This window comes from Chaetodon auriga, chromosome 10 (genome assembly GCF_051107435.1).
Source record: "Chaetodon auriga isolate fChaAug3 chromosome 10, fChaAug3.hap1, whole genome shotgun sequence".
In the NCBI taxonomy this organism is placed as follows: Eukaryota; Metazoa; Chordata; class Actinopteri; order Chaetodontiformes; family Chaetodontidae; genus Chaetodon; species Chaetodon auriga.
Window position 1 is genome coordinate 4,144,506 of NC_135083.1, and position 13,293 is coordinate 4,157,798.

Sequence of the window (13,293 nt, forward strand, 5' to 3'; positions counted from 1 at the left end):
GTTGAAATGCTCGTGTTCAAGCCATCCTCTGCTCTAATATGTGCTTGTTGTTACTTGGATGTTTGACCTTCAATGTGCAGAATTATGTGTGCAGAGATTGAGAAATCTGCTCTCTGAGTTGAAGACAAGTACATAAAAGCATGATTTCTGTGACATCCCAACTAGTTCAGAGCCAATTATGATCCAAAATACAACAGAAAACAGTGAATATGTGGACATACTGAGAAATTTTGTATCCAATAGCTGAATTGTTAGACGTCACATTAAGACTCGAGTGGAAAAACCATATCAGACACAAATTATTCGTGAAAATACGAGTCATTTATTTATTATGTCTGGAGGGGACAGTTAGTGATTATTCCTCATTTTCAGACTACAGTTGCAGTTCTTCAAGTGCAGTACACTGGCTTTATATTTACAGTATGTGAAGCTATAACAGGAAAGAGAAAAAGTGGATGCAGCGCAGACAGCTGACAGAATGAGAACATGTGTGTTAAAGGTCAGACTGAGTGTTTTTTTGTGTGTGTGTTTTTTACTGTGCAGCATAAAAGAAGCAGATACTAATTTGAAAGCCAACCTGTGTTTTTTCACCATCTGCTCTCATGCAAGGATTAAATCAGGTTGTGCTAATAATCCAGGGATTATGTCAAGAAAAAAAAAAAGCTCATTTACACTTCAGACATTGCTAATGGAGCAAAGATCTCCTTTGATGGCCGTCCAGGGATGAGTCATTTCTGGTGTCAGCTGCAGATTCGCTGTATCAATCGGCAGGACATCCAGACTCAGATTTGTGTCTCCTTTCATTACAAAATGCCCCCCTTGCAATTATAAACAACAATTTGATGTATGAGATGTCGAGTCAAGTTAAGTCAGATGTATTTATACAGTACGTGTGTGTCCCCACAGGGTAGGTCATAATGAGATCATTGGTGTGATGAGGGTTGGATGCAACGCCGAAGGACTTGGCAGGGACCACTGGAACGAAATGCTGGCCTATCCACGCAAGCCCATTGCACACTGGCACCCCCTGCTGGAGTCCAAGAAGTCTGAGAAGGAGGTAGGTTTATTTTAGGGGTGTTTTAGGCTTTTTAGGTCGGAGTATTCTGTGCGTGATCGTCATGTAGGGTGAGGAATCGGGAGCTAAGCTGGTAATTCTCGGCTATCAGTTTGAAACCTCTGCTCTCGGCAAGAGGTTTCCGGAGCGGGTGGGTGGAGATAGAAACACTGCATGAGGTTAGAGGGACAGGTGCGTGCAGGTGTTCTGAAGACAGCTGGTTGGCAGTTACTGTAGTCTTTCTCTGACTCATTTCTCAATCAAATCCGATCACACAGACATGAGTTAGTGTGACTTGCTCGTTCTGAGGATGTCTTTATCTACAATGCTTCTCTCAGAGTGATCCAGTGACAGCTGTCTGTACGTTACATTGTGTGAGTGTTTTGATGAGATTGCGTGCGGGCGTCTTGTCAGATATTAATCACTGAGTCTATGTTCCTTGTATGAGTGCCTTCAGTCACTTCTGTGTTATTTTCCGGTTCCCTCATAAAACTAAGTGGCAAAATGAAATAAAAGCTGCTCACAGAACACATACACTCTCGTCTGTACAAATATTTGCCCTGTGCTGAAATTGACCTGCGAGTGACGGTGCTGTAAATCAGCATATGCGTTATGAATCATTTCCTTGTGTCCGTGTGTCCTGCAGTGGAAGGCGAGGACAGCCAGCTTTGACAGCCAAGGCTCCTGCCCCTCACCCCGGCCCCCTGCCAGTCCCTGAGCGGAGCCACCTGTGACCCAGCAGCCCAGAAGGGGGTTTCCTCCCTCCTGCTGATCCACTTCCTGTCTGTCTGATTGAGGAGAAACACAACCCCACTGTCTCTCCCCCTCTCTCTCTCTCTCTCTTGCTGTCTCTCTCTCTCTCTCTCTGTCCCTCCCTTCCTCAAGTCTAGTCCCAGAGCACTCCCAAGAACTGATCTAAGCCCACTGTCAGTCAGTTAGTTGTGTGAAGCGCAGTCTTTTCGGGTTAAAGTTTTAGGGTCACTGATTTGAAATGTGGGTGTTGTGACGACCCAGAGCTGTCCTCGTTGTCCTCAGAAGAGATTGGCTGGACATCCGGTATGCAGACACTTAGAGCTGAGCCGTCCGAGCCGAGGTGAACGGATCTCGGTGTCCTCGCGGAGACTTTCCAAACGCTGAAGATTCAGCTCTGTGCTGCAGAGACTCTTTGATGGAGGAGATTTCGCTCCCTGGGAGCAGTGGAAGTTTCACAAAGGGAAGCTGAGGACTCGGCCGCGGTAGAAAACCAGACAATCTCAAACGAGATCTGAGGCAATTTCAAAACTCTACAGCTCTCATTGAAATTCACAGTGCTGCATTAGCATAAAAACAATACTGAACTGTAGCATTTTGGAACTATTAGATGTAAACCCGCTCCATTAGTCCTTATTGTTTGTGAGTAGCAAAACTGAAATGAATCTTAAACATCCAGCTGAGTTCACTGTACTTCCAGTTTCATCAATCACATAAGCAATTACCTGTACGGCTCGATCAGGCAGAAACAAAAATATTCTGACAATTTGCAGCTTAAGTGTGTTTTCAGGAGCAGCCAAGGCAACACGTTTAACGGGATTATAGGTATTCACACCAGAGTAAATTGGCTGCAGTGTTATTACTGATCTCAGTGCTAAAATACAACCTTTTTTCCAATCTTGGTCGATTTTCAACGCAAGGCGGTTAAATTACCTGACAAAGGACGAAACGCCATGAAAATGACTAAAAAACAGCAGAGAAGAAAAGGTTTCAAACAGAGATGGAAAAGAGTCACTTTGAACGCAGCTTTTTGTCAATGGAGGTCTGGAGGTTTGTGTCAACAGGAGATTGTGAGCACACTTTAAACACCTTCACCCCCTTCTCTGTTTGCTTTGTCTCCCGAAAACTCACGCTCATGTTGTCCTCCAGACACACACTGTCCAGAAGCACTTCTTCGTCTCCTCTTCTTCTTTTTCTGAGCGGGTTTGGGTGGCTGTGTATAGTTTCATGTAAAGCCGTCTGCCACTTCCTGTGTGTACGTTTTGTTTTTCTAAGCAGAAAACCAGAAAAGATGTAATGATAGGTATAGATAAAAAAAAAAAAAACTGACATTTTGAATATGTGTAGCCTCGTTGGTGGTGATGATCGAGAAAAACCTAAACTCTGAAAAAGGTCAACATGTTCGTCTTTTGAACTTAGAAACATGCAACTTTCTTGATGTTTATCCAGTCATTAATCATGCTGTTGTACAGGGATAACGTGTATTTGAATTCGCCATCCAGATGCTCGATCTGCAACATGTGGTAAATGGATTATCTTTGAAGACATTTGATGTGATTGAGAAAAGACTGCAGCACTGCTGGCATATCAGTTTAGTTGACAGCATAATTCCTCGGTATAATCACTTTAATAGGTCCCTGAATATTATTTGTTCTCTTTTACAATAACTTAAGTTTTAGTTGAGGAAACGATGCAAAAAATTCCAGATAAGGCCAAGATTACTGTCTTATAACTGATTCTATAACTGTCCAGGTAAAAACAGTGATGTATCTATCGCTTTGAATTAAAAATATTACATAACAAAGGTTCCATACAGCTTTGTGGTGAGAATAAATCATAGTGTTTGTTTTTTATTTGCATTCCTCCAGTTTACACTCCACTAGGTGCAGTTTTATTTTGTTGTAACAGACGAGTTTCCGAGCTTTGAGATGTGCGTGCACACGGGGGTGGAAGATGTGACTGATGACTTATGAGAAGAGCAACTCGAGAAGTAGTTTCTTTGTCATATAACACGCAAATTGGCAACTCAGTGTGTGGAAAATGTTCGATAGCCCACGAGGGTCGAAACGGTAGAAAACCATGGAGAACACGCGATGGAAATATGGAATTTATGTGTGTTTCGTGTATTAATTTGAGAAACTTTACAGTCTCCTCATCACAGGTTGGATGTTTTGTTTGCCAAAAGACGGGTTTTATTTAGATTTATTGGCTAAATCTGCTCCCATTGTACTTTGTTGCATTTTGCTTTTAGTGACTCACCAACTTTTCCACTTCAGCCACTCACAGCCTGTAAACAGTAATAAAGAAACAGTCATTTAACTAATTATGGCGCTGCGTCGATGACCCCCTGTTGCACGCTCATCCTCAGTTTTCTTAGCACGTCTGTAGCTGTTGAATAAAAACATTAGAAAAGGAGGCTCCATATATCTTTGTGATGAGAGTCAAACATAATTTGGTTGTATTAACATTATTTTCTCCCAGTTTTAGTTTTACCCTCCAGTTGTAGTAGTTTTGTTGTGCTGTAATTGGCAAGCGCAGATACCATCAGTACATTTGCCAGGAAACGTTTAGCTGGAGAGTCAGTTTGATATCAGGCAGGAAAACTGCCAGGAGACATGCACAAACTAGTTTTGCTCAGGCTTGTACTGCTAATTTTTTTTTTTTTTTTTTTTTTCTCGATGTGAGGACCGTTTATTGAAGCATCCGTATTATCTCAACAGCGGCCCACAGCATCTTCAATCTGATATGTGACAACTGTTCTTGGCAGTGGCCTGTCTAGACGGCTGGTGCCTCGTTCAGCCACAGAGGATGCTGTAATGCTTTGGCTGGGACTGCGCTCGGCTGGATCGCTCTACAGTGAACACGCCGTACATCACAGAGTTCGTGAAAATGTCTGAGAAATTTGGGGGGCCAGACATCGAGACATGAGCAGATGCATTCAGCAGACCCTTCCAGATCTGTTTTAGCCATTTCCGTCACGGCTGAGTTTACCTGGAGCTGTGCAGTGCTTCAGTGTGCGCGCGGGGGCAGCTGATGGGCGGCAGGTCAGCGTCTACAGAGCGGCGGCATTTCTCTAATTGGCACTTGTTACAGTGAAAATGAGTCAGTGCATTATTGTTCGTGCTTGACGTAATCCATCATCAACACTGCTTCACCAACGGTTTGAGGTTTGCTCTCATTCACACGGTTGTTTTGATGGTGAAATTCCTCTCTAGACTAATGGCATATACATAGATTTATAATCTCTTAATTTAGTGTAAAATTTCAAACAAGTGGTTGAAAAATAACGTTTCTGTTCCTCTTTTTTTTTTTTTTTTTTTTGTTCAAACATGTGCTTTACGATGGTCATATATTTCTCTGACAATGTGATGTGTTTTCATAGTAGATGACCTGTTAAATCAATTGCCTCAGTTTATGGACTGTTTCAAGCCCCCCTAGCTTTGCCTAATATTGTAATGTTTCTTGATATGATCTTGTATCCCTTCCAACTGTTATGATAGCACTGAATTTCCAATTTTTTTATTGAACATTTTGTATTTGTACTAATAGAAATGTTTGAGAAAATGTTCTGGTGATTGATATCAACAGCTGTTAGATCAGACAAACGTCTATTATCAGTTCCTTTTAGGTTTTGGATCATTATTGAGACTCACAGTAACGAGTGACCCAGTGTGTAATGGCGTAAACTGAAATAGCATACAGTATTTCCACTCTCACTCTTTTGTTTCAACAAGTCTGAAAACCAACAGCAGAAAAGGAGTTTGTTGTTTTTTTTTTCTCCCATGGGATGTGATGTGTTATCAGTTCTGTGACATGATTTTCTTTTCTTTGATTAAAAGACTTATGCAAAATGCGCTCTGCGCTGTGTGCTTTGTGGCAACACCCAGCATATAATGACAACACAGCCAGTGGCTTAACAAGCAGGAACGGGCACAAAGGAAATGAGATTTTGTCTGAATCAAATGCTGAAATTAAATGAGGGGAGGGCACACAGACACACACACACACACACACACACACACACACACACATAAAATAACAGTAAGACTTGACAGGCTCTAATAAACAAAGTGGCATTTTCAGGGGTTTTGTTATGTTTTGCTATGTTACACCCATAAGAAAAGGATCAGTGTGGTAAATAATACTTCAAAGCTGTGTAATTTGCTTAAAAATGTGTGGTGTTATGTGTGATCTGTATCAAATCCACCATGAATGAAGTCTGCAGGCGGCTGAAAAACTTTGGCATAGCTTGAACAGATTTACAGCTCCTATGTTTCATCCTGGCCTTTGAAACCATGACACCGCCTCCCCGCTGTCAGACCAGGAGCTTCCTCTTCATGGTCAGTCTGTAAATGATTTGGTAGCCGTCGTCCCAGCCGTAGAGCTGCTTCTCCTCTGGGTTGTATTTCAGACTTGCGTGGGATCCGTACCTCCTGGGAAAGTAGATCAGGGGAGCCTCCTCGCTGATCACCATGTCGTTGACGTCAAACACGCACTGAACCCTGGACCGGCTGGCCAGGCGGGTGTTGTACACCACATAGACGGTCCCGCAGATGACAAAGGCGGCCTCTGCGTTCTCCCTTGGGCAGCGGGTGTCCCAGATTTGTTCTATGTCAAGCGTGGCAGGATCCATCTTTGCAAGGTTGATGTTTGGTTCGCTGTCGCTGGTGGCGTACAGCAGCCAGAGGCCCTCGTCATCTGCGGCGAGGTCCGCCACAGTTTCTGGGTTGAGGCTGTAAACGCTTGCGTGGCTCTCCACAGGGAACATGGCAATGTCTGTCACAGAGCCACTCAGCAGGTCGTATTTGACCACCTGCACGTCCATATCGGCCTCCCGCTGAATGTAGTACAAGTAGCCGTTATAAACGGCGCTGCCGGCGCCGGTGAACTCAGAGGGAAGCCTGATCTGTCTGCTGCCGGTGACGCCCGGAGAGCGGGAAAAGTCACGCACAGAGCTGAACTGGTAGATGCTGTTTCCTGATGTCCCATTAAAGATGTAAACCTTGGAAGATCTGGGGTCTCTGGTCCACATGCCTTTGGGGCTGCCCACTCTCTTCAGGATCTTCACTGATCTGATGCTGGAGACGATTTCCACACAGTCTGCAGTGAGAGACAAAGAGAGGGATAACATTTCTGAGCTCACACAGAATGCTCACATTTCACTGTTTGCTGCACTGTTGCTTTGCCACAATCTCCCAGATGACATAACAATCCCAGAGGTTTATGTTATGGCCACCAGTTTGAATTATTTCAACTGTGTCTGATATGCCAGAAGCCTGCATACATGGCAGATGGCTCAAAGTACTGCAGCACCCATGAGTCTTTGCTGCAAAGAGGAATATGTCTAGTAAACATAATGCTATATTTAGTAAAGCTGCTAATGAGATGCTAATGTTAGCTGAAACTCTAATAACATCCAGTGGAGAAATAGCCTTCTACACAGCAGATGTGATAGTCATGGACTGTTTTTTTAATGTAACCTGCAACAAGCTAATGATGATTAATTTGCTCCTTGGCCTGGGAGAACGTTAGATTACTACTGCCGTTTAGAAATTCTGCTGGAGATCCCATCACAGTTGGAGTTTCATGAGCAACTTTATGAAAATACCATGAGGTACACGGTATAGAATTTTCAGGTCATGCACGAGACGTCCAGAATATTTCCATTTGATTTAATGGTGCAGCAATAAAAACATGGAGCAGCAATTAAGCACGTTTGAGTATTTAATGCCTCAGAGAAATGCTTATGATTTGAAAGTTTTCAGGTGCTTTAAGGGGAAAAAGGCAAACAACTGTAGCGTGTTAACGCTGCATCCAGGTGCTGCATCTAAAATTACATGTCTATTGTGAAGAACGACACCGTTATGAGAAAAAATATTTTGTACTACAGGTGTGAAGTTGATGTAATTTGCAGTACTTTGATTTAGATCTCAGTCCTCAGCTGCCACAATTTGTTCCATTAGCATGTTTCAGCAAAGTGCCATTCCCCGGCTGAAATCTGCATTTGCAAGCTAACATTTGTCAAGCAGCCTGCAGCAGTCAACGTGAAGCTCTCCCAAATTAAGGCAAATTCAAGCCAGTCAGGGGGAAACTGGAAACACACACTCATAATGAGAGGACATATTAGCGCAGCACACGGACAATATGAAGATGTTTTCTGTAAAAGAAGATTAATTCACCAAAATACACGAACAAAGGACGTCTGCCTGATGTGTCCACGGGCAAAATTAGCATTAGGCTCATAAATCTGAAGTGGGTCCTTACAATGCGGTGAGGTTCGTTCTGGGTCACTTCACAGGCATTCACAATGGCTCACTGTGTGCAGAGCTCACTCCTCTGAACATGAGCTTGGAGAGTAACGCCACCGCTTCGGGGCAGCTTCCTGTCCCTCCTCTCTGCTGAGGCTCAGCTCCAGATTTGAACAGGAGATTTCACACACAGAAAGTAATAGAGAAGCCTTCGCTCTGCATTTTATCATCATCCAATTTGTATTTGACCGCCCGAATGAGCGAATTCTCCCTTGATAATGTAGAGCATGACGGGGATTATGATTCTGAGCGGAGCGTTTATGATATTACTGCATAATTCTTGAATTTATGTGTTATTGATTGTCTTATTAGGGCAGCGAGAATAATAATGAAATCAATATTTCTTTCATTTAGTTTTTATGAAGAGTCTGTTTAAATGGTACCAATGGCATTTAGATGTTGGAACCAATTAAGTGCAAAAATATAGATCTTTTGCTTAATGCGCACATTCAGTGAAATATTCAATAGAACATGTGTTTCATAGAATTCTGACGTGATTTCCACATCATGCTTTAAAAGGGTTATGAGTGCACGTGTAACCACAGTAAATGACTGCAGCAGTTATATGTCAGCATTGTTTGCGGCAGCACGCTTTGGGATCTGAGGATTATAAAGACAAATGCTGAGCTCACACAGAACAAACAGGGGAGAAGCTCTGCTGAAGTCAATGAGTTCCATCAAGCCACATGTCTTCTGGAAAACATGACTGCCCACTGACTCGAAGCACTCCATTAAATGATTTGTAACAGCACCGTGTTTGTTTCCCATTTTCCAGTGGCATTTCCAAGACACCAGCTCTGCAGAAAAGGGGTGTTTTAATGCCCGGTGGGATGTGTGATGCTAAATTTAACCATACATATAACTTATACATGTTTAGGTTTGACGGTGCCAGGGCCCACTCATGAATAAAAATCCAAGATCAAAGGCAGCTATCCTGCAGAGGACGTTTGTATGTGCTTCTCTGCAGCTCACCAGAGACTCTGGAGTACAGCTCCTCCCAGTCTTCCTCCTCCTCTTCCTCTCCTCTGCTCTCCTCAAGCCCCCAGGCTCCCTGTTCCACCACCTTGTCTGCTTTATTCGCACACGCCCGAGGGGAAGTCCGGGTCTCCACATAGTCCATCTCTCGCTCCACCCTGTCCACTCGGACTGAAGCTCCTTCAAGGTCTTTGAACAGCGTGCTGTGCTCATTCCTCAGCCCATCTATGGTCTCAGCAGTTAGCTTTTTGATATCCTGCAGCTCTGTGTGGTAGCGATGGGATTGTTCATGCCAGAACTGCATTCGGTCCTACCAGAGAGAGCAGAGCAAAACTGTAGGAGGGTTTTACACAAGCCACACACAAGCAATAGGTCAGAGAGGTTACAGCTTGCTGGCAGCTCTGTGAGGTTACACAGCGGAGCTAACACAGGCACAATAACAGTGCTAGCATGCTGATGTTTTATGATCACCATGTTACCATTTTAGTTTAGTGTGTTAGCGTGCTAATATTTGCTAATTAGCACCAAACACAAAGCACATCAGAGGCTGATGGGAATGTCATTAGTTCTGCCAGCATTTGGTCATGAACCAATGTTTTGGACAAATTTCATCCTCCGCACACCATGAATGTTCGTACAATCTTTGATGGCAATCCGTTCCGCAGTTGTTGAGATTTTTGAGCATGATAATGTTGACCAAAAAAGTTCACCATATCAACTTAAACAGTGATGATATGTCAGTGTTCATAACTGGTTTCTTCTGTCCCCAAGGGACCAAAAAACGTTGTGGTAGGTTTAATTTTCTGACTAAATATGTTCAAAACTATTGATCTTCCCTCAGCTTCAGCTGTACTTTGTGTTTAGTGCTAATTGCAAATGGTAGCATGCTAACGTGCTAAACCACGATGGTGAACATGATAATTGTGCTTTCAAAGCATCACCATGTTAGCATTAATACTGTGAGCATGTAAGCATGCTGATGTTAGCCTTTAGCTCATATCACCTCAGGACGGCCAGAGCTGCGAGTGTGGCTGTACTCCTAGTCTTTCCGAATATAAAAATAATAATCAAAAACTCCCTGTTTCAATCAAGGTTTCACCAAACGGAATACAGCAGTGAGTTTCTGGGTGTAGTGATTGACACCGTGTGGGTGACAAGTGAATTATTCAGAGCGAGATGTAATAACTGACGGCTTCTCCACTGTCTCATCCGCCTCAGTTTCATTTTCTGGCCTTGCTCGCTGTGGGCCTGTGGTCAAATGGAAATGAAAGTTCAATGAAAACCTGCTGATGAATTGCCGTGTTCACATCAAGGCAGAAGTTGAGCCAGCATATTGGAATTGAGACTGGAGGGAAGCCACAGGGGGCGACGAGAGCAGGATTTAGCTGTAAATAGACAATTCATTTCATGTGGATAACAGTTATAAGATTGTCATTTTTGCATTGCAGCCATGCGGCTGATGAAAGGAAAAATTCCAACTCTGAAAATACTCTCAGAGTATTAAAAGAACTGTTTAAATGAGAGTTTGCTAAACTTCCCTGAGGTAACCAGACATGTAATCCTGCATTTCATATTTCACTCACCTTAAGCCAACAAAAGTCTTCCCTCGCACAAACTTTGCAGCTTCATAAGCTCCCTTTAAACACAACACTGAACTCAGTATTTCATTCCTTCCTTCAGGCACTTTGTTGTAATGCAGCTTAATTCTACCTTTGTAGAACACATCCTCCATTAGGCTGCAGGGCTGTTTGATGCCATGGCAGCAAAGGTTGAGCTTGTACTCATTACTGATGTGTCATTGTCTTAAACGCTGAGGAAAGTGTTATGTTGTCAGACAGAAACTGCATGTTGCGTGCATCAACTGATATTCCCCCCAGAGGCCCCTGCGAAGTTGATGAGCTGGGCAGACATTGTATTAATTGGACTGCATGAGTTAAAATTCACATAAAAGCAGAAGGAAGAGGAGCTGAACTGGTATTTCTAATCTTTTGTCGTCTCCAGAGAGATCTGTGCTGCAGCTCACGGCATGCGACTGCACTGTATTGATCAATTATCAGTCATTTTAAAGGGGTTTTTGCTTCTTACCTCAATAGCCAACAGCCTGTTCTCCAGATAATCCATCAGCCCCTGGTAGTAATACTGGGCTCCAGTGAAAGTCCAGGCAGTGGAAACAAGGAGGACTAACACCGGCTTCATTGTGAGCCAATCAATGGGACAGCTGAGTTTCTTTGTCTGTCCCGGTTTTAGAGGACTCCTCGGGTTTGGCTCCTCTGCAGATCTGTCCTCAGAGCTTCACACGACCTATGAGCACTTGTTTACAGTGTCAGTACATGAAGGGTAAAGAGGGGAACAGGCCGCTGTGCGAGTTCCCAATTCTTTGACTGCCCTCACTTTGCTGGAATGTTTTCACAAACTCTCAGGGAGGAGCCTTGTGCCTCTTACCCCTCTCTGTCCTCAGAAAGTGAATGTGCTGCACTCACGCTGTGTGTGTGTGTGTGTGTGTGTGTGTGTGTGTGTGTGTGTGTGTGTGTTTGTTCCACGTCTTACAGCACAGACACAACACAACTAAACAGTTCTGTCAGCCAGTGGTGGAGGAAGTATTCAGATCCTTTACTGAGGTGAAAGTACTAATACTCTACTGTAAAAATACGCTGTTACGTGTAAAGGTCGAAGATGTTTAAGTAAAGGATTGTAAGTACAATCAGGAAAATGTGCTCAAAGTATTAAAAGTACACCCGTACGATGTTTGTTTTGTTCAACCCACAGTACAAACCTCATAATGAATACTGATAAATTCATATACGTACAGGATAAAGCAGAAGATCCTCACATTTGTTAAGCTGGAACAAGAAAAATTGCTGAAACAATCGTCAAAGTGGTTGATTTTCTGCCAGTGAAACAGTCAGTTAATTGGCAAATCATTTCAGCTGTACTTATATATACTGATGGGTAGTTTAATTCATACAGAACATCATGTTTTATAAGATCTTTGTATGTTGTGTAGGCAAAACTCTTCATGTGTAAAGTAATAAGTAACTGAAACTGTAGCAGTGCAGTAAAAAGAAGAGTATTTCTCTCTGAAATGAAGTAGAAGCAGAAAGAGGCATGAAAAGAAAAGAAGCAAATAAAGTCAAAGTACCTCAAATTTGTACTTAAGCGCAGTACTTGAGTACATGTTCTTGGTAACGTTCTTGTGTAATCATAGCTTCATTTCTTTCAAGTGTTTTAAATGACTCAGTACTGAAGAACTGCAGGCTGCAGTCACACTGTTTCTGGGAAAAATGGGTAAAACACGGTTTTACAGTCCAGATACTGCATTGAAATTCATTGTGGTGCAATTTATTCCTAAATGATGATGTGCAGAATAAAGCACAGAGTACTTATGGTTGTTAATATAATGTACATTGTTGTTGCCGTGGAGAAAACATTACACCTGGGGAGAGGCTGCGCTTTAATAGCTGCAGCCATAAAACTGTTATGTGCATGAAATGATGATCAAATAAAGATATGAAATAGAACAAAACTGTAGTTTTGAGGGTCGATGTAGGATTCGTCTGATGATCGTTGAGTTTGAGCCTTGAACAGTTTTATGTTCTGTCACAGGAAACAAACTTTCACTCAGAAACTGACTTTTCTTCTTGTTTTTTGGACGACACACTGAATCCCACTTTGGCTTATTTTGTGCTTTAAACACACCTGTGTGGTGTAACGCGCTGCAGGTGAGCCTCTCTGATTGGCTGAGGGAATGATTGAGTGAATGAGGGTGATTCCAGAAGCTGATTGGTCCCGGCCTGACAGCTGCAGGTACAAAGGCCGGCTCCCCCCCCCCCAGCTCCTGAAGGCTTCTTACAGCAGCAGCCTGGAGGAGAGGGCAGCCTTCTTTAACCTGTTTTCTAACCTTTGCAAGAGATTTATATCGTTGTTTTCTCTTTGTTTTATGATGCTTTTTAGTTTTTAACTGATTTAGTTTGATGTCAGCCCATGCTGAAGCCAAAACATGCCTTTAATGATCGTGAGAAATAAGCTCTTTGGGGGTTCTGGTGTTTTTTTTTTCCATGCTGTGTGCACAATGAAAGTCAATATATCATGTTTTATTTTTGAATATATGCAAAGTAAAAGTCACAAATGCAGTTTTTTTTTCCTTGTCATGGCATAATTATTTCGAAGGGTGTAGATCTGACGTGTGCATTTTGCTTTCTTTTGCCC

At 42.9% G+C, this 13,293-nt stretch overlaps 2 protein-coding genes across 2 annotated transcripts in view; one reads left to right on the top strand and one right to left on the bottom strand.

The window, feature by feature from the left end:
* Positions 1 to 5,657, top strand: part of syt6a (synaptotagmin VIa) — a 58,852-nt gene extending 53,195 nt beyond the window's left edge. Inside the window, exons 6-7 of the mRNA XM_076740174.1 lie at positions 907 to 1,057; positions 1,701 to 5,657. Coding sequence (XP_076596289.1) covers positions 907 to 1,057; positions 1,701 to 1,772 — 223 coding nt within the window. The 3' untranslated portion in view covers positions 1,773 to 5,657. The remainder of the gene's footprint in view (positions 1 to 906; positions 1,058 to 1,700) is intronic.
* Positions 5,094 to 11,497, bottom strand: olfml3a (olfactomedin-like 3a). Its single transcript, XM_076740175.1, has 3 exons — positions 11,173 to 11,497; positions 9,085 to 9,397; positions 5,094 to 6,904 (listed from the first exon to the last, which is right to left on the bottom strand). The coding sequence occupies exons 1-3, from the start codon at positions 11,281 to 11,283 to the stop codon at positions 6,120 to 6,122; spliced, it is 1,209 nt and encodes a 402-aa protein (XP_076596290.1). The 5' UTR covers positions 11,284 to 11,497; the 3' UTR covers positions 5,094 to 6,119.
* Between the last annotated feature and the right edge of the window lie 1,796 nt (positions 11,498 to 13,293).